General features: G+C 49.0%; 1 protein-coding gene across 1 annotated transcript in view; it reads right to left on the bottom strand.

Annotated features, from left to right (window-relative positions):
• FA2H (fatty acid 2-hydroxylase) overlaps positions 1 to 18,820 on the bottom strand; it is a 53,970-nt gene extending 35,150 nt beyond the window's left edge. Inside the window, exon 1 of the mRNA XM_025920802.2 lies at positions 18,489 to 18,820. Coding sequence (XP_025776587.1) covers positions 18,489 to 18,758 — 270 coding nt within the window. The 5' untranslated portion in view covers positions 18,759 to 18,820. The remainder of the gene's footprint in view (positions 1 to 18,488) is intronic.
• Positions 18,821 to 20,142: the final 1,322 nt, after the last annotated feature.

Raw genomic sequence — 20,142 nt, 5'->3', positions numbered from 1 at the left:
CAAACGCGGCCCCTGGTCTGCCGGGTTGAAGTGCTGGGCGAGCTGCAGCCCTCCGCCTCACGGTACAGCCACAGAGAAGGATGCGCGTGGACAGCCAAGAGCAGGGGTTTTGTTCTCCCGTGCAAGGCCAAGAACACGGACTCTGCACCCGCGTGGGGCAGGCCTACAGCCAGCTGTATCAAGGCCCTGAGTGGATTGGGTGCCAGAGCCCCAGCAAGGTTCACTGCAGGGTGACCGTCGGCCTCCTCGCCGCCTCCGGTCTAGCAGGGAGGACTGACTCCAAGAGGAAGCCAACTACTGGTTCTCTTTCCCCATGTGTGGCTGGAAAGGAGACAAAATCTGTGACGGTGTGAAGGAATCACAGCGGAGACACAGGCCGGGCACCAACAGTGTGACCTACGGGGCCTCATTTCCCAGTACAGAGGTCTGGTACGGGTTGAACTATGCCCCCTCCCAATTCATATATTGGAGGGCTAACCCCCAGTATTTCAAAACGTGACCTTATTTGGAAGTAGGGTCATGGTAGAGGTGATTAGTTAAAATGAGGTTCTAATCCTATCCGATCTGTGTCCCTATAAAGAGGTGAAATCTGAAGAGCAGGGAGGACACCACGTGAAGGCAGAGATGGGGGGGGGGGGGGGTGAAGCACCTACAAGCCAAGAAACTCCAAAGATTGCCAGTAATCCCCCAGAAGCTAGGGAGCGGCCTGGAACCCGTGCTCCCTCCCAGCTCTCAGCGGGGACTAACCCTACTACCGACACCTTGATCTAGAACTTCTAGCCTCCAGAACCACAAGACAATAAATCCCTGTTGCCTAAGCCACCCAGTTTGTGGGACTTTGCGACCCTAACAAACTAGCATGAGGTCTGAACCAGGTTCCCCCAGGATGGAGACAAGACCACGGAAGGAGAAGGAATTGAGCCACAAAACAACTGGAAGAGGCATCCAGGGACGTGTGGAGAGTCTGTCGCTCATCCTCTGCGGGGGAGGCGGCAAAAACCAGGGTCTCGTGACCAGCCCAGCCTTCCCACCAGATCTGCCGTGGCAGCCGGCACAGAGAGCCCTCGGCTCGGAAGACGTTCAGGCACCGCCCCCTTCCTAGCCCGCTGTTGGCTGTCTGGCAGCCAGGGCTGGCCTGGTTCCCCTTCCTCGGGGCCTGAAAAGTCACTCCTAGTTTTCCCCACAGGGAAGAGGCAGGCTGAACTGGGGAGGGGGCGGGTGTCGGGCAAACTGCCGCCTTCTTCAGTGGAAACCGTGGCCAGCTTTGCCCCGTTCCCCCTCCACTGGGGCACGTGGCTCTGGGACAGACGAGCCACCTCCATGGTGAGCACCTTTCCCACCCCACACGTGTGGCCGGCATCTCATTGGTATCGACACGGTTGTCCCTGAGAGACTGGCATGAGGTATTCCACGGGTGGGGGAAACAAAGGCACAGAGGGACCAAGTCACCGCTTCCAGGAGTCTCAAATGGTTGCTGGGACAGCCAGACAGGAAGCCACGCCGAGTGCGGTCCCACTAAGGTTCTTCGCGCACCACCCCTGCCTCTTCTGGGAGGCCTCACCGGGAGGCTCGGGAGGCTCCCGGGTCCCTGGCGGGGACTCTGCCTTAGCCCCCCAGACCCTGCTGTCCCCAGGGAGGGCTTGCCTGGAGGGCGCACAAGGGGGAGAGAAAAGAGAAGAACAACAGAAAGCCTGCACTCTGCAGGGTAAACAAACAAGCCGACCCAGAGGCGGTGAAAGGAAGCAGTGTGCTGAGGGTGGGGGCCGCAGGAGGCGGGGGCTGGCATAAAGGAATGTTGTTCAGGAAAGCCGGGGCTGGGCACCCAGGGATGGACAGATGGCCTTTTATCCCGCAGCCTGGGTTTGGCCTGAAAACCCTTTCTCTGAAACGAGATGGTGCCCAGGCCCTGTGTCCAGCTGCCTCCGGCCTCTAGGGGCCCAAAGGAAGGTGGGGACTCCAGTCCGCACTGGACTCGATGCGGTCCTGGGAAGGTAGGATGGGGGGTAGGCCGGGGTGGGGGGCGGGTGCAGACCCAGAACCACAGCTGCACCAAGAGTCTCCCTTGGGAGGAAGCCTTCTGTGTTAACAAGCCCACCCCTGAGGCCTGTAGGGGACCACTGGTTGCTTTCAGTAGCTAGAAATTTGGGGCTAAAAGGAAGGCAGCAGGATCTGCTTGCTTTCATTTCTAACGAGCTGCCCTCTGCCAGACTAGGTCCAAACCAGCAGCCCTGGGGCCCGTCCTCTCCTTAAAACATTTAAAATAAAGCCTTCCTGTGCAAAACTAAAACACGACAATAATACCTGGCAGGTGACAAGGCACCCCCCCAAACACCCCCACTTGTTGCCCACCCACGATGGCTGCAAGGTGATGAACTCTGCTGGCCGCTGTCCCTGGATTCACGATGGGAAGAAGAAAGGAAAAGAGAGCGAGTGGCAAACGTGTGCCTGGGGTGTGACCAACTTATCCCGCTCAGGAGGTGTGGGGGCATGGACCAGACCACCCCAGCCTCCAGGGTCCTTGACATCGGTTCACTGTGGACCTAGTATTGCTTCCCCTGATGACACGATCCCCCATGGAGCACGTCACGAGCCACCCTGTCACCAGAAGCAGAAGCCTGTATAGGTGGGCAATCCAGGACATCAGAAAAGGGAGACAGTGGATTAAAAATACTAAATCACTACTCAGATCTCTCCAGAATACACCCACAACTTTTCAGGCTATTAACTTGATTCTCTACTAGGCTCTGCCTAGTAGACCATGGACCTAGATAGCCATGGACCATCTGCATCCACAGGGAGCCTCTCTTCTCTACCTCTAACCTCAGATTAGGGCACCACACCCAGGAATGCACCGAGTCAAGCGGACACGTGTTTTTTTTTTCCAATGGAAGCCTGACTCTGGGATTTGGGGCAGCTGGGAGCCTGAGGTTGGGGTGGGGGTGGGGCCTGGGCTTGGTCAGGGCGGACAGGAGGAGATCTGAGGCTCACCTCCTCAGTCCCGCCTTACAAAGTCCTGGTGGGCACTACAGCACCCGACTTTTAACCCCAATGAGCGGCACCAACAGCCTGCAGGACTGGATAGGACACTTCTAGACCGTAGTTTCTCAAGACTTAGGCCTCAAAGCACCTCAGGCAGGCTTATAGAATGTGCTATGTGCAAGGAAAATACATTTAAACCATCTAACATATATGATCTCCTCACTGGCCCAACTTCTATGTTAAAATACATTTTGGACTTATGGAATGCTCCAGTCCTATAAGGAGTATGCTGAAAATACTATATTCTGCTGATTTTGTTTGTTTTGTTTTAAGGAAGCTTCATACCCAGTACAAAGCCCAATGTGGGGCTTTAACTCACAACTGTGAGATCAAGACCTGAGCTGAAATAAAGAGTTGAACGCTCAACTGACTGAGCCCCCCAGGTGCCCCTATGTTTTGCTGTTTTTTTTTTTTTTAATCTTTTTATTTATTTATTTTTGAGAAAGAGAGCACAAATGGGGGAGAGGCAGAGAGAGAGAGAGAGGGAGACACAGAATCGGAAGCAGGCTCCAGGCTCTGAGCTGTCAGCACAGAGCTCATTGCGGGGCTCGAACCCATGAACCATGAGCTCATGACTTGAACCGAAGTCGGCTGCTCAACTGACTGAGCCTCCCAGGTGCCCCTATGTTTTGCTGTTTTTAAAAGAAGAAACAAGACCACTGTTTACAAATGACCTCATATCTCGCTATCCCAGAAATAATATTCCCAAATTTTCCTTTTACGATCTACTAGTTTAAGAGAGATAATTCACTGCTATTGTCAACGTTGGTTACAGATGATTATATTGCCAAAAATAATAGAAGGCACTGAACTGTTTTGCAAGCAAAACAAAACAATAACAACGACAAAAATCAACCTGCCTTATACCTGCTACTTTTTACGGATTCCAATCTACTGATGCAAACTATTCTCTCTCTCCATGCCCGGACATGGAATCTTCTCCCATTTACAGTCGAGGATGTTTATGTTCAGAGAGGTTGACTGGCTTGTCTCCAGGGGTATGGTTAGTTCTAGAACACAAGACTGTTGGGTTCTGAGCCTGTGTCTTCTTTTCCACTCTCATTTAACCTAGTTCCAAACTCAGTGCACGTCTCTTAAACCAAGAAAATTGCCATGGCGAGTCCAAGAACTGGTGTCTCCTGGTGAGCTACAGCCTGTACTCCATGTTTTATGCTCATTAAACATCATGTTTATACTCGTCGCTATAAGGTGCTTTAAGAGATGATGTCCTTGAACAGTCCCGGGACAAACTGTCCTTCTGGGTGTTCAGTGCCTCTTTGATATAGCTACCGCTCAGGGACATCACTTAATACACAATCTGGTGTGGTCAAGGGCAAGAAGGAACTATTTGTTGAACAACACAGGCATACCAACTTCCTGGAAAGAGTCACCAGATTAGGATACCATTATCCTAGAGAGAAATACCTTTCAACTCTGGGTCACAGCTCTAGCTAGACCAGTGCTACCCCAGAGAGCTTTCTGCAATGATGGAAATGTTCTAGATCTGTGCTGTCCAATATGGTCCCCTATGTCTACTGAGCACTTGAAATGTGGCTCATGTCACTGAATTACTGAACTTTGATTTTATTGCATTTTGATTAATTTTAAATTATAAAGCCACATGTGGCAAGGGGCTACCATATTGGAGAGCATAGCTCTGGACTCATATATTCACCTACCACTTAAAATCTCTACCCGAGTGTTTCCTTGGCATTTCAGATGCAATGTGGCCCCGAGGGACTTTGATTACCCCACCCCAAATCTGGGCTTACACCTAAGCATTCACTTCCCATATATCAAACCACCCAGTTACTCAAGTCACCTTGGCATCATCCTCAACTCTTTCTCTTACTCTCAGTGTTTGGTCCATCAGCAAGTTGTAGTGGTTCTACCTCCAAGACGTTTCCAATTCCTAGACACTTCCTCTGTCTCAATAGCCGCTCAGTCCAGGCAACCTCCCTCTGTCATCTGGACAATAGCGATGTCTTCTTAGCTCCCTTCCTGCTCCTCCTCTTGGCCCCCTGCAACCTACCCTCCACAAGGGAGCTGGAACAATCTAGTAAACTACAGACCAACTTTGTCAGTCTTCCACTTAAAATCTTCCAGCCTAGTCTCGAAATAAAATCGAACCTCCCCAACGATGACTATGAGCTCTATAGAGGCAGGGCTCCTGCTTCCCTCCCCACTCCACCCCACACCACACTCCTCTTCACCTGCAATGCTGTAGCAGCAGAAGAGCCTCCTTTTGGATTCCTGATGCCACATACCCCAGGACCTTTGCACTTGCTGTTCCTTCTGCTTAGAATTTTTTTTGCTTTTTTACCCAGTTCTCCTTTATGGCGACTCCTTTGTTTCCATCAGATATCAGTTCTTCAGAGAAGACTTGCCAGACTACTCCTGTCAGAAGCTGCAGCTGTTACTCTGTCACAGCCCCTGTTCTAAAATACATGATCTATTTTGTTGTATGATGTATGCACATATGTATATGTATATACACATAGACTATAACAGTCTATATAAAATATGATATTCTGTTGTAGCTCTTGTCACCACCTCTAACTGTCCTATCTGTCTCCTCCCCTCCACTGGCAGGTATACCCCATGAAGGCAGTGATCAGTTGTCTTTTTATCCTCAGCACTGAACTCAGTCTGAGCATGAGGAGACGTCATCTATGTTTGTGCCTGAACAGGGAAAGGAATGGCAGGCAGAGGAAGGCAGGCCTGCAGGTCCCCGGGGCCACTTGAGGCTTTTGCCAGCCTCATCTTTGGAGACATCCCGTCCTAACAGTGGTCAGTTCCTCGGTCCAGTTCACTTGTCCAGGTGAAGATAGAATGAGGGCAGCAGGTCGGAACAGACCCCACAGGCCCTAGCTGGGGGAAGGGGCCACACTGGGAGATTAGGATGTCACCACTCTCCAGCTCCTCTGGGGGGTGCGTGGCTTTGCCCAAGAGGATCTGAGCTACGTAGCAACTCGGGTTCTGAAAACATCTATCTCTTGCCGCCTAAGAGAAATCTACCTTTTCTTGGCAGAAGCTGGGGCTGAAGGGGCTTATTATCACCCTATTTTGGTTTAATCTACACATTTCTGTCTTACAGATCTCATGTGATTTCACTGTAGCCACACAAATCTGGTAGGGACGCAGGGAATAAGGGAACTGAGGCCACAAGCGTTTGCGTGAGTCACACAGCATCACACAGCCAGGGCACAGGTCTTGGACTGCAGACCCCAGCCTCCTCCTCTTTCTGGATGGCTGGGTGAGAGGGTGGTCTGTCTGCACAACTGCTCTGTGACAAGCCCCACACCAGGAGCCTGGGGATGCCGATTCTTTAGGACTCCCAAGAGACCTGCCCACTGAGAAACTTTCATGTTCCCAGTTTTCCATCCCTATTTTCCCTCTGCCCTGAGCCTTCTAGGGCAGTGGGCTGCAAACTTTCCAGTGCTTCTGAGCCACACACAGTATTTGTTAAAAATACGGATTTCTGGAATCTCGCTTCCAGAGATTTTAATTTTATAGATTTGAGGGGTGCCCCCCAGGAGAAAAAAAAATATATATATATAATATATATATATATATATTATATTACATATAATAATTACATATTATAATATACTATGCTAAGTAAATCTTTGAGTTAGTTTACATGCATGTTTTTTCATTCAAATGAAACATCAAACTTGTCATCCAAGTCTTCAATCTTTGAACCTCTGTTGCTACTAGAGTAATTTTCCTGAAATCTAACACAGTTCTGTAGTGCATACCACACTTGCTTCCATCTAGGTTGTTCGAGTGGTAGAGTTGTTTAGTGACATCTGTACCGGGTGGAATGGTGTCCCCCGCCCCCACCTCCCCTCCCCCAACCAAATTCATGTTTACCTAGAACCTATGAATGCGACTTTATTTGGAAAGAGGGTACCTGCAGGCGTCATGCAGTTCATTTAAGGTCCTACTGGATTAAAGGGGGCTGTGAGTCCAATATAACTAGTTTCCTCAAAAGAAGCGGGGAAATTTGGAGATGCAGACACAGAGATACAGGCAAGGACGCGTTTGTGAGGATGGAGGCAGAAATTGGAGTGGTATAATCTACAAGCCAAGAGATGCCCGCCCCACCAGAAGCCAGGAAAGGGGCAAGGAACAGAGTCTCCTTCAGAGCCTCCAGGAGGAAACGACTCTGCCCATACCTTGAAGTCAGACTTCTAGTCTCTAGAACTGTGAGATGATTAATGTCTCCTTTTAAGCCACCTAGTTTGTGGTACTTTGTTACAGCTTCTTGAGAAAGCAATACAATATTACTAGAAATGTAATGTTTTGTTGCGCTTAAATGTGCATGTGCTGTGGATTTTTCTTTTAGTTTTCCACTGTTCCTTTAAGAATTTTTCTCTGTGTGATGTCTACAATGTAACTACTTAGTATTTTTTTCCAATGTTTTCTTATTGAAACATTTTAAACTGCAGTCCAGCTGAAAGAATCTCCCGTGAACGCCGAGTAGTATCCCCACTACCTAAAGTCCTACCATTTACATTCCACAGGGTCTTATTGTAAAAGCAATCTTTAAATCTTTGTATGTATCAACACTAGCTTTTGTCATCATGAGGTCGTATCTACAGGAGTGAGTTACTAAATAAGTATTAAATTTATTTACTTCCCTTTAAAAAAATTGGGTCTAATTCTCATAGAGTAAAAACAAAAACAAAACAAAACGAAACAACAAAAAAACTACTGATCTTCAGTGTATAGTTTGATAAGTTTTGACAATTACATGCCTCCTGGCAGCCAATGTCCAAGTCAAGATGCAGGACATTTCCATCAGTCCAGAAATACCCAGGAATCTTTTTTAAATAAGCCTCTCACTTGATCTTGATGAAGGAAGGTGGGGGCAAAAGCATCCGTGTCCCTTGGCCGGAGGGACAAGAGTTGGAGATTTACGGCGCTTTGCAAGAAAGACACCAGGTTCCCTGTTAGCAAATACAGCTGCTTCACTGCTCTTCCAGCCTCCGGCCACGGGCTGCGGACACACTGAGGGTGGACACACAGGACCCATCCGTGTGCAGAGCTCCAGCGGCAATGCTGCTTTCACCACACCCCTCCCCGCCCCTGCATTCCCCGCTGAAATCGCTACCATTCCATGACCGCTTGGACACCCACTTTGGACGCCTCCCTCCCTTCCAGTATTGGTGCCTGGGGCCTGTCGCCTGCGTGAGCTTCCTTGAACTCCCTCCGGGCTCTCGCCACACGACCTCAGGGTCCAGGGCATGCCAGGCAGCCCCAGCCCCTGAAAGTCAGACTGTTTCCCCAGCACCAGCAACATGGCCCAGAAATGATGCTCAGCCCCTGTCCTGCCCTTTGCTTTCTCTGGTAGAACATGTGACAACAAAATCCTGGCTGGAATGGAACAGAAGGAAGGTGGTGGAGGGAGGAAAGCTTAATGGTTAAAACCTAAAGAAAAACGAATGATTTCATTGGAACAGAATAAAGCCCCCACATGGACCAAAGTATATCTGTGAATGGTTGATGTGTGATAAAGGTGTTTCTTCAGCCAGTGGGAAAAACAATTATTTCATAAATCTATTGGGATAACCAGCTGGCCATCTGAAAAATATAAACCTAAAATAATCTCTATTTTTTTCCTGATATCAAAAAAATTTCAGGTAGATAATAAATTTAGGCAACTACAAAATCATAAAGTAGAGGTGTCCTTTCTAAGAATGATAAGACAATGTTTTATGTTTTAAAGGTTTAATTTTAAAGATTTAAATAGAGAAAAAAAACATTAGACAAGTCAAAAGACAAATAACTGAAGGAAATATAGTAATACATATGATGGGAAATGGTTAATATCCTTTACATGTAAGGAGTGATTATAAATCAGTAAGAAAAAGATGCCCCTTGGTTTAATCTCATGCCTAAGATTTGTCCCTAATGTGTATGCACTGGAAATACTGGGCACCTAGAGACCAGCCACATTGCGGGATCTCTCAGAACTATAGGTCTCTCATCTATGAAATAGGAGAATGGATATCTGCCCCACCTACCTTGAGGGTTCAACTAAAAATCTATGAGAAATATCTAGAAAAATGTAAATCGCTATACAAATTTGGATGTGTTACTATTAGTCCTAGAGGCATCGTTATTATCCAAGTGTTCTTTATCTGAGTCCCTGAACATCCAAGTTGCAAAGAATGGTAAAAATCCTCTTAATGTACAGCTATTCACAAGTCAGCTGACCATTTATGAATTTGATTCCTGCTCAGATTGACCACCGCCTCCCCCAAATCCCCAGTCTACCTAGGCAAAGTGATGGTTGGGGTTGCTATCATCTGACAATATACAGTGTAATGAAATGCAAGCTCACTGCAAAGTGAAATTGAAAATCAATACCAAGGGGCGCCTGGGTGGCTCAGTCAGTTAAGCGTCTGACTTCAGCTCAGGTCATGATCTTGCACTTTGTGAGTTCAAGTCCCGCATTGGGCTCTGTGCTGACAGCTCAGAGCCTGGAGCCTGCTTCAGACTCTGTGTCTCCCTCTCTCTGCCCCTCCCCTGCTCATGCTCTGTCTCTCTGTCTCTCTGTCTCTCAAAAATAAATAAATGGTAAAAATGAAAAAAATTAAAAAAAATTAATGCCAAAATACAAAGAATTTAATGAAGTCAGTGAAACTGAAGAAAACTGTTTTGCTCACAATTCTACTGCAAAATAAGGATTTGGCAAAGTTGGGCTGTTTAACGCTGAAACACAGGTAACCCACAAAGGACGAGGCTCTTCAAAAGAGAATGAATGAATGACCTGTTTATCACAGGATCAAGAAAGATCCTCAGCTCTTAAATACTCTAGCTAAAATGACTCTCTTTACGATCATGCTGTGAACAATGTGAAGTTTGGAATGTCCCACTGTCACTTTCATACAGTTTTGTCAGAAAAACCACACATGTGCACAAAAAGCACACCGCTTGATTCGGTATTTGCTCAATTAAAGGACCTGTCCATGGGGCGCCTGGGTGGCGCAGTCGGTTAAGTGTCCGACTTCAGCCAGGTCACGATCTCACTGTCCGTGAGTTCGAGCCCCGCGTCAGGCTCTGGGCTGATGGCTCAGAACCTGGATCCTGTTTCCGATTCTGTGTCTCCCTCTCTCTCTGCCCCTCCCCCGTTCATGCTCTGTCTCTCTCTGTCCCAAAAATAAAAAAATAAAAAAATAAAAATAAAAAAAATAAAAATAAAAATAAAAATAAAGGACCTGTCCACGAATGCAATCTTAATTTTGCTGTCAGGTTAAAATAAACTAAAACAATTTTCAGTTTCATTTTTATTTTTTAATTGTTATTAAATTCTTCCTTTTTAAAAAAGTAATCTCCACACCCAATGTGGGGCTCAAACTCATGACCCCAAGATCAAGAGTTGCATGCTCTACCAACTGAGCCAGCCAGGCACCCCTTCCGTTTCATTTTAAAAAATAATCGCTTCCCCTCTCCCAAACCCCTGCTCCATTTTCTATGAAAGTTTGGTCTTCATTTAAAGTAGATTCATTTTGGGGCGTCTGGGTGGCTCAGTCGGTTAAGCATCCAACTTCGGCTCAGGTCATGATCTCACTGTTCGTGGGTTTGAGCTCTGTGATGGGCTCTGGGCTGATAGCTCGGAGCCTGGAGCCTGCTTCAGATTCTGTGTCTCCCTCTCTCTCTGCACCTCCCCTGCTTGCACTCTTCTCTCTCTCTCTCTCTCTCAAAAATAAACATTAAAAAAAAAAAGTAGATTCATTTCAAGTGACCTTCTTTCCTAGGAGTCAAAGACTTTCCCACGTAGGTCTAAGGAACAACTGAATTTTTTATGACACCCTGTTTTCCAACCTGCAAAAGCCATTACACTTGGCAGGCCAGTGGGTCTTGCTGGGATAACCACTAAATCAGGTTAGTCTGACCTTTTTCTGGCCTGTGGGGGGTGGTGTACAGGATCACAGAGTCTTGATTCAGCCCCATATACGTGACCCTTAATATTCCTCCATAGCAGTCAGTCTCACAGTGGGGGCCTTGAATTGACTTAAAGATTGGAGGTCTATCTTTCATCCTTGTGGATAAATGATGCCTGTTTCATAGCCTTTCATTATGATATAAGACTAAGGACTAGATCTTAGGAACTAAGTGGGTTATTATGGACCATTAACATCGGGAACTTATAAAACTAAAACTAGCCATTACTAGAGATCCCTAAAAACCCCGATTCCACTTTCCAGGGGGAAATCTGAGCATCATGCAATGCTAAGCAATGTTGAGAAGGTTCTAATGGGCACAGAAAAAAATGTAGAGAACCAGAACTCTACTCCTTTGAAATTCTGTTCCCTTTAAAGGAGAAATTAAGACTACTTCATGTTGGTAATTATCAGTCAAGTTTGTTGTAGATTGCATGGTTTAGTCTACGTGTGTAGTCACATGTTCTTTATCAACGGAATTTCTGGCTACTAGTTTTCCTATGACAGGACTTTACAATGTATCTATAGGAATCACAGTTCAAATACTTTAAATCCCCCCAAATTTGTTTATCTGATACCGGTATTTAAATATTTGGCAATACACAATCAAGGCAAGAAAACAAAGTATTTGGAGAATTATGCTTTACAACAAAAAATCCTAAATCCGAGGTTTATACATCATCTCGTGCGAGATGAGTGGCGATTAGAGAAGGTTGGGAACTAATGTTTGGAGACACACACTTTAGAGAGATTTGCATGACAAGACACAGGAAAGAGTAAACGGAACTGGAAATCCAGGCAGCCCAGGTCCTGCCTGAGCACGTCATACAGGCACTTACAGCCACATGGGGCTGGTCACAGCCTTGACAGCAAAGGAGGCTCTTGACTGACATTTTCTTTTATTTTTTCTTTTTTTTTTTAAGTTTATTCATTTTTGAGAGAGAGGGAGAGCGAGCAGGGGAGGGGCAGAGGGAGAGAGAGAGAGAGAGAGAGAGAGAGAGAGAGAGAGAGAATCCCAAGCAGGCTCGGCATCGTCAGTGCAGAGCCCCAGGTGGGGCATGAACTCACAAACCACGAGATCATGACCTGAGCTGAAATTAAGAGTCAGATGCTTAACCGACTGAGCCACCCGGGCGCCCCTTGACTGGCATTGTCTATGGTTCACTTCATGTCTTGTAGGCAGACTCATGGGCATGGGTGAATGGCAGTAGCCTGGTATGGAAGACGTTTTGTCAATTCTCTCTGGTGAGAATAACTGAGGGCGAAGGCAGAAATGAGTGATTCACTTGATAGCCCTCCATCCTTGCCATCAAACTCCCAACTCTTTTAGCCAAAAAAGAGGAACTGGAAAGAGACTTAACTTTGTAATTCTTGAAGTATCTTGTGTGTGCTAATATTACCACTTTCCTTTCATTTTCATTTTCTTTTTTTAGTTTATTTAGTTTGAGAGAGAGAGAGAGAGAACGAGCATGCACAAGTGGGGGAGGGGCAGAGAGAGAGGGAGAGAGAGAGAATCTCAAGCAGGCGCCATGCTGTCAGCATGGAGCCCAATGCGGGGCTCAAGCCCACGAACCGCGCAATCATGCATGACCTGAGCCCAGATCCAGAGTCAGTCAGTCGACCGACTGAGTCACCCAGGCGCCGCCCCCACCTCCCCGCCCCCACCACCCGCTTTTCTTTTCAATAGTGCACATGCCTCAATTTTCCAAGCAGCGCAGTCATTCATTTATTCAAACATTGATTAGGGGCGCCTGGGTGGCGCAGTCGGTTAAGCGTCCGACTTCAGCCAGGTCACGATCTCGCGGTCCGTGAGTTCGAGCCCCGCGTCAGGCTCTGGGCTGATGGCTCAGAGCCTGGAGCCTGTTTCCGATTCTGTGTCTCCCTCTCTCTCTGCCCCTCCCCCGTTCATGCTCTGTCTCTCTCTGTCCCAAAAATAAATAAAAACGTTGAAAAAAAAATTAAAAAAAAAAAAAAACATTGATTAGTTTCTGTTGGCATTCGTCAGTGTGCTACTGTGTCCTAAAGAAACCCAGATGAATCAGACGAGTCCAGTTCTGGGGGTGGGGGTATACAGTTTAGTTGAGGAGATAAGACACATAGTGAAAATACAGTAAATAAGGACGAACATCATGAGCACTGTAACACAGGTACGGGCAAAGTGCGGGGAGCTCTGGGGAAGCAGCAGCATTGGAACCGGACTTAAACCGGGTGGCGGTGAGGAGCCCGCGAGGGCTTAGGAATCCTGCTGTAACATGAAAAGGTCCCAGGCGGTAGGATGTGGAAGTACCGGCAGGGAGAGGCCTGCCTGGGAGATTTTGCTGTAAGAATGAGCGGAGTGGGGCTCTGGCCAAAGTAGGGGAGTCGTGGGGAGACATCCTGGAAGGAAGACCAGGAAATTCATGCGGATCAGTGTGTGGTCTGTGCAAGCCATCCACTCTGTCCTTCTAGTTAGTCCCCGTTTCCCTCCCTTCTACGGCCCTGGATTCTCCAGGACAGAATGGGGATAGTTGCTGTTCAGAGGAAGGAAAACACAGATAATCTCCCATGACATAGTGTTGAGGGGAAGCAGCCATCCAGCAGAGTGCACGTTGTATGATTCCGTTTCAACTTTGCAAATGTTTCTTTGAAATGAGGAGCAAGAGAAATGAGCAACGGAGACTGAGAAGTAACAACCAGGGAGGGGGGTACAGGTGGCGAGGTAGGTAGAGTAACCCCCCTCCCCAGTCTGTGTCCCAAAACCTGGAACCTGTGGATATGTTACCTTACATGGCAAAAGGGACTTCACAGATATGATTAAATTTAGGACCTTGAGATGGGGAGGTTTTCTGGATGATTCTGGTGGGCTTAGTGTGATCACAAGGGTCCTTAGAAGTAAAATATGGAGGCATGAGAGTCAGAGAAGAGACATGAGAGCAAAGGTTGGGGCAATGCAATTGCTGGGAGGGGGCCACGAGCCAGGGAATACCAGCAGCTTCTAAAAGCTGGGAAAGGTAAGAAAATGGATTCTTCCCTCGAACCTTCAGAAGGTAGTCTGCCCTACTGACTTATTTTTGACTTCTGAACTCTAGAACTGTGACAGAATACATTCGTGTTGCTTTAAGTCACGGAGTTTATGGCAATTTGTTACAGCAGCCACAGGAAATGATAGTGGAAAACGAAAGGGTGTGGTCTCGGGAAGCTCATGAAGAAAGCGTATCAAGGAAGGAATTTGGTGACCACATCAAAAGTTGCTGCCAGGCCAGGTGAGGCAAGGTGCAAACTGGTGACCGGCTTTAGTGAGGCGAAGGTCCCGATGACCTCGACAAGGGCAGTTTCAGCGACGGGGTGGGAACTCTGAGTCCTCCTGCACTCAGATATCCTACCCAGTGAGTTACTCAAGCCCTGGAGCTCTGAATGGCCAGCCTCCAAAGGCTGGCAGAACCACACAAGGCAGAGTCCGAGGACTTCTCAGCCGCTCAGAGATGGGTGCACCCTGTGGCATTAGGACACGGCACCCAGAGATGCTCAGACATCCGGGTTACCTGACAACAGTGGCTGGGGCATCCGTGTGTGTAAGATGGGGAGGTAGGAACCACCCTTTCCCAGTTTTTAGCCTCTTGACGGCAGGTTCAGAGGGAGGGGAGGATCCTGGCTGGACTATCATAAAAGCTGTAGCTCTCTCACTAGAAAAACGCACAACCATGTATATACTTTACACACAAATTCATCTCTTTCACCAGTCCCAGAAAATGACCCACAGAACCCCAGGTGCCTCGGTGGCTCAGTCTGTTAAACATCTGACTCTTGATTTCGGCTCAGGTCACGATCTCATGGTTTGTGAAATCGAGTCCTGAGTTGGGCTCTGCGCTGACAGCACGGAACCTGCTTGGGATTCTCTTTCCCCTCTCCCTTCCCCTGTTGTCTCTCAAAATCCTGTTGTCTCTCAAAATAAATTAATTAAATTTTTTTTAAAAAAGGAGAAGCTATTCTTTGGATGTTTTCCGAAGTATGATATCCACTCCACTGATGGTACCCAAGATGATTTTAGGGAATACAAGGGATGAGCCTTTCCTACCTTAATAGCTCTCTATTTTAAATTGCATGTAAAACTTGTGATTTCACTGGTATTATTGCTTAGGGTGAGTAAATGGCAAAATAAAAAGTGAGTCTACTTAAATATTACATATAATAGTTCGAGGGGTATACGAATTCAGAAAAAAAAAAAAACTTGACAGTGATTCATGGATGACGCAAGTCCGGGAAAACACAGTATCTATGATCTTGGGAGGAGATGTGAACCCAAAGTTCCTTCCTTTCCTATTTATTCCTTTTAAATGCTGGTTGCAGCTCAGTAAATGGACCTCATGTGCCACTAACAACATGAGCTCCAGTTGGAAGAGCACTGCTCGTATCTGAGCTTGGACTGAGCAGCTTGACCCTGTTAGCCCCTGAGGGCCCAGGAGGAGAAGGGGGCCTGACTTCTCTGCTCAGCCATAGCTCTGTCACTTGCTCAGGGCAGGCAGCTCAGCTTTCTCAAGTCCAAGACCACGGCCACAGCAGACTTTGTTTCATCCCCACAGTATGTTGGCTCAAACGAGTTTGACTTGTTTTATGTGTGTGTGTGTGTGTGTGTGTGTGCGCCTTTGCGTGAGTGTGAATGTGTGTGTCAGAGTACATACAGGTGTGTGAAGGGGTGTGTGGCAAATTGGGGAAGAGGGGAAACCAAAGGGACCGGGACTTCTCCCTGGAGATTTCACAGCAGAGCCCCAGGACACTCTCCTTCAAGGACCCCTCCAAGGGGCACGATTCAGAAATGAACTCCAAACAAACAGCTGGGTCATGACATTTCCTTTCCCATCACCCCACCTGGTCCTCACATTACAGAAGCTAGGCTCTGAGCTCAACAGAAGTCAGCATCCATGGCCTGGCAGGAGGAGAGAAGGGAGGTGAAGAAAGTGATATAGGGGGTACTTGAAGGGCTTAGCCAGAAAAAAGAACAGAAAGTCTCCGTTCAGGCCTTAAGAAGAGGGCTTCTCTCAGTACAGGTACAGGTACATTCCAGATTTCTCCTCTGACTACCTTTCTCCCTCAGTTTAAAGACAACATTATACTAGTCTCCGGGATAGAAATCTACAGACAGAAGCCGACAGGCCACTGCAGTATGGGGTAAGTACGGCTCCTGGTCAAGTTTGACCATGGGTTTGTGATGCGAACGTGACAACGACTACACTACGGAAACTGAGCCACGGGGTTTTTAAGTGTGTTATTAGTTTTTAGGTTTCTTTCCCACATCCTCAGACTGGGGCCCAGATATAAAGATGCCTGCAACATGGCCACATTGGGACCCTTGGGGTAACAGGGGAGTGCAGGGGTAGGAATCAAATTTGGTCGCCGTCTTCTCTGAGTCCTCCCTGAGGGTCAGGTAGGGCAGAGCAAAGCAAAAGCATGGGGGTGGGGCCATCTAGGGCAGCTGCTGGGGAAGGGGGGTGGGTTGGGAGTTTGGAGGGTGGCTCCCAGTAGCCATCACAAGCCTGGAGGTCTCTAGTATTCTGGTCCCAGCCTCTCATTTCCTGCACTCGGCTTCAGTTGTATCCACGGCTAAACCTCTGCCCCTTCAGGACCTGGCACCAAACGCCAACTTCCAAGATTCAGCTGGGCTCCCATTGCAGAATGCTGAGCCCCGGTGCTTTACCTATGAAATCTCTCCAATTCAACCCCGTTCTGCCCTTGGTCACAGCCACCATCGTGCCTTCTCCTCTTGCCCAGTCCACGCGGTGGCCTCCTGCCTGGCCTCCTCACACCCACTTGGGCTCCCTGCATTCCTTTTTGACACTGGAGCCAGGGCGATCTTCCAGAGACGCAAATCTGACCACACCACACCCCTTCCTGAATCCCTTCCCTGGCTTTCTGTCATTTCTTAGAATCAAGTCCCAAATCCTGCCCACAACCTAGGAGGCCCTGCATGATGTAGCCCTGGCTGACCTCTGGCCTCCTCCCCCTTCGCTCTCCATGCCCACCAGCCTCTGGCCACATTGGATTTATTTCTGTCCCTTGACTGCTGAGCCCTTACCCTTCAAAGCCTTCTTGGCACATGCTGTTCCCTCTGTCTGGAATGCTCTTCACACCACACGTCACCAGGCTAATACCCTATTTATGGTTAGCTCTCAGTCCGAATGTTACTTTCTCAAGAAAGCTCTCCTTCAACTTCTCACCTCCAAATCCATATTCTGATAGCACTAGCTAATTAATTACTATGCAGTTAGTACGTTCCCTCATTAGCCTGTTTGCTCTACGAAGACTGTATTGGTGCTGATTACTGGCGCCTCCCCAGGCCTACCCAGCTCAATGCTGATAACCATCAAGGGACCAAGCCAGTGAGTGAAGAAGTGACTGAAGTATTAAACAAGGTGGTCCAGTGCAGAGCCGCCAGGAACAGTGAGAGGCAAGTCCTTTTATCCAAAGATCTAAAAGCATTTGCTGGGCCCACCCTGAAAGCAAGAGCTAGAAGCAGGGAGCGGCTGTCAGCGTAATGCCCAAGCACGATGGCCCCGCTGTCACCAGTCCTACAGCTGAACCTGGGGAAGGCCCAAGGAGGCAGTTTGCCTCTGGCTCGGGCTACCTGCAGCCCTGTGGATAGGGGCCATCTCCCATATCCTGAGATCCTTGGGATGGAGGTGGAATCGATTTTGCAGCCAGGTACATTTGGCTTTGGCGCTAACTAGCTCTTTGACTTTGGGCAAATTACAGAGCCTGCCTGAGCCTCAGTTTCCACATCGACAAATAGGGATAACAAATCTACCCCAGGATCAGTTGGAGGTTTAACTACCGTAATGAGGCTGTGCCGCATGGCAGCATGCTGTTCACGGTGCTAATCCCCCCTCCTCTAAAAAACTAGCTTAGTCTTGTCATTTCGATCTTTTGGACCCCCATGCCAGCATGCAAGACAAGCAATACTGAGGGATGGAAGGACATAGTCCACCCCGGACACTGCCCTAACCTCTAGCGATCCAGGGAAGCCCTAGTGCCGGATAGGGCAGCACCAGGAAATCCAAACTGGCTGAGAAGGGTAACGGATCCGTAACTTTTGGAAGCAGGAGCAGGGTGAGGTGGGGAGGGGAGCACAGGTGAGGATGAAGCAATTATTCAACAGAAGTGAAGGACGGATGCAAAGGGGGAGAGGCTGATAAGGGAACAGGGAAGAAAGGAAAGATTGAGAGTGTGCGTGGCTGGTAAAAGGTGATCCAAATTGTCAGATGGCAGAGGCTGCAGAAGGAACAAGTAGGAAGGAGGGAGCAGATAGAAGCCGGTCAGGGGAAATGCTGGAGAGCAAGGGCAAGTCCTGGTGAGGGGGACCGGTCGTGACCTGTTACCTGGAGAGAAGGGGGAAGCGAAGGTGAGGGCGGAGGCTGTCACCTTGGGTCCTCCTAGAGGGCAGGTGAACCTGGCTTGCCGGCGAGGGGAGAGTGGGGGAGGGGGAAGGCGAGTAGAGGGGTGCGACCCCGGGCCGGGCTGTACCTGAGGGTCTCCTTGCAGCTCGCCCACGTAGTACTGCTCGAGCCAGCGGCGCGCGTTGGCCGAGTGCCGGTGCGGCGGCCCGTCCAGGTCGGCGCTAACATCCTCTCCAGCCCGCGCCCGCAGCAGCTGCTCGCCCCCCGGGTGGTGCCGCACGAAGCCAGTGAGGTCGTAGAGGCGGGCCCCGCAGCGGACCCAGCAGTCGCCGGCCGCCAGGCGCCGCTGGACCTCGGCGGGTGAGAAGGAGGCGGCGGGGGGCGGAGCGGGGGCCATGGCGGGAGAGCGGAGCTCGCAGCTGGAAGCCCGGGCTTCTGCTCGGCGGCAGCCCAGCTTGCTTCTAACATCCCCGGAGCCGCGGCCGCCTTGACGGGCCGGCCGCCACCGCACCTGCTCATTTGCATGCCGCTCTCCTATTGGCCGCTCGGCCGGACGCTGCTCGAGCCCGGAGGCGCCCTCTTCCCCATTGGCCCGCAGGAAGCTTGGGCGACGCGTGCGGGGCTGGCCACCCGCTGCGGGGGGAGGTGGGGGGGGCAGCCAGGTGGCCCCGGGCAGGTAGAGGGCGCGCCGGCCAGGTGTGTCCCGTCGCAAGAGACCGAAGGGGACGGGCGGATGCAGGCGGAGCAACTCTTCCTGTCGCGGGTGGCTGCCTGGACGGACATCCTCGGTGGCGTGATCGCTACTGGAATAACTCTTCCGCTGCTGTCTTTTTGGGAGAAATTTGCAGCTTTCGATTCTCAGGCTCCTAGAGGGGGCGAGGAGTGGGGGAGGCAGGGCGAGGACTCGAATAAGGCGAGTGAGGCTCTGGGCTCGGACGCCCTCGAAGCCGGTAATCACAATATGTAATATTTTAACGTAATATTTAAAAGATGTTCGCAACAACGTGAATGTACTATTTAATACCACTGTACACTTAAACATGATTAAGATGGTAACTTTTACATGGTGCATATTTTATCACAACAATATAGAATCGTTTTTTAAATCATGTTTTTGTAAATAAAGTTTTATTGGAACCAGGGCTAGTGAGGCGAGAGAAGCAAGCTGGTTAGGTGCAGGATTGGATCTTGTCTTCAATATTTAAATTTCTGGTATTGTGTTCACCGTGGAGTTTTTGCATTAATTTCAAAGTTTTAAAAACACTGCGTTAAAATATTCTTTATCTTGATCGTGAAGTGTTTTGGGCACAGACATAAATTGTGCACCCAGAGTGACTGCCTCATTCTAATCTTGTCCTGGGGAGAGGGGGGAGGACCCTGAGAGGAGAACAGAGAATCCAGCTAGCATCTGTCTCTCTCAGGAAGTTATTTTCAGGGTCACCTTTGTGCTCTCCTGGGACTGGGCACCTGTGCCCAGCTGGCCCTGTGAGAAAGCCTGGCCCAGAGGCCTTAGGGGCCACCTGAACAGTAGAGGCATCCAAGCTCAGGACACTTGTCCCTTTCTTCTCTCCCTTCTACTTCTCTCCTCAGGGAGTAGGCAAGAGTTGGGTTTAGCCTGGGTGGAACCGCTGTCCAACAGGCCTGGAGGCCTTAGGTCACAAATGTTTTTCTCAAGTGGTGAATGCATAGTCACCCTCACCCCATTTCCACATCTCTTCTGTTCCAAATACCTTGCCTGTGCAAAAGCAGTCTGCGGGACTTCGCCATTTGCATTTTACACC

This window comes from Puma concolor, chromosome E2, assembly GCF_028749965.1.
Source record: "Puma concolor isolate L17-30 chromosome E2, mPumCon1.1.hap2, whole genome shotgun sequence".
In the NCBI taxonomy this organism is placed as follows: Eukaryota; Metazoa; Chordata; class Mammalia; order Carnivora; family Felidae; genus Puma; species Puma concolor.
Note: the sequence above shows the minus strand (reverse complement) of the source record. Positions and strands in the feature narration are given on the sequence as shown.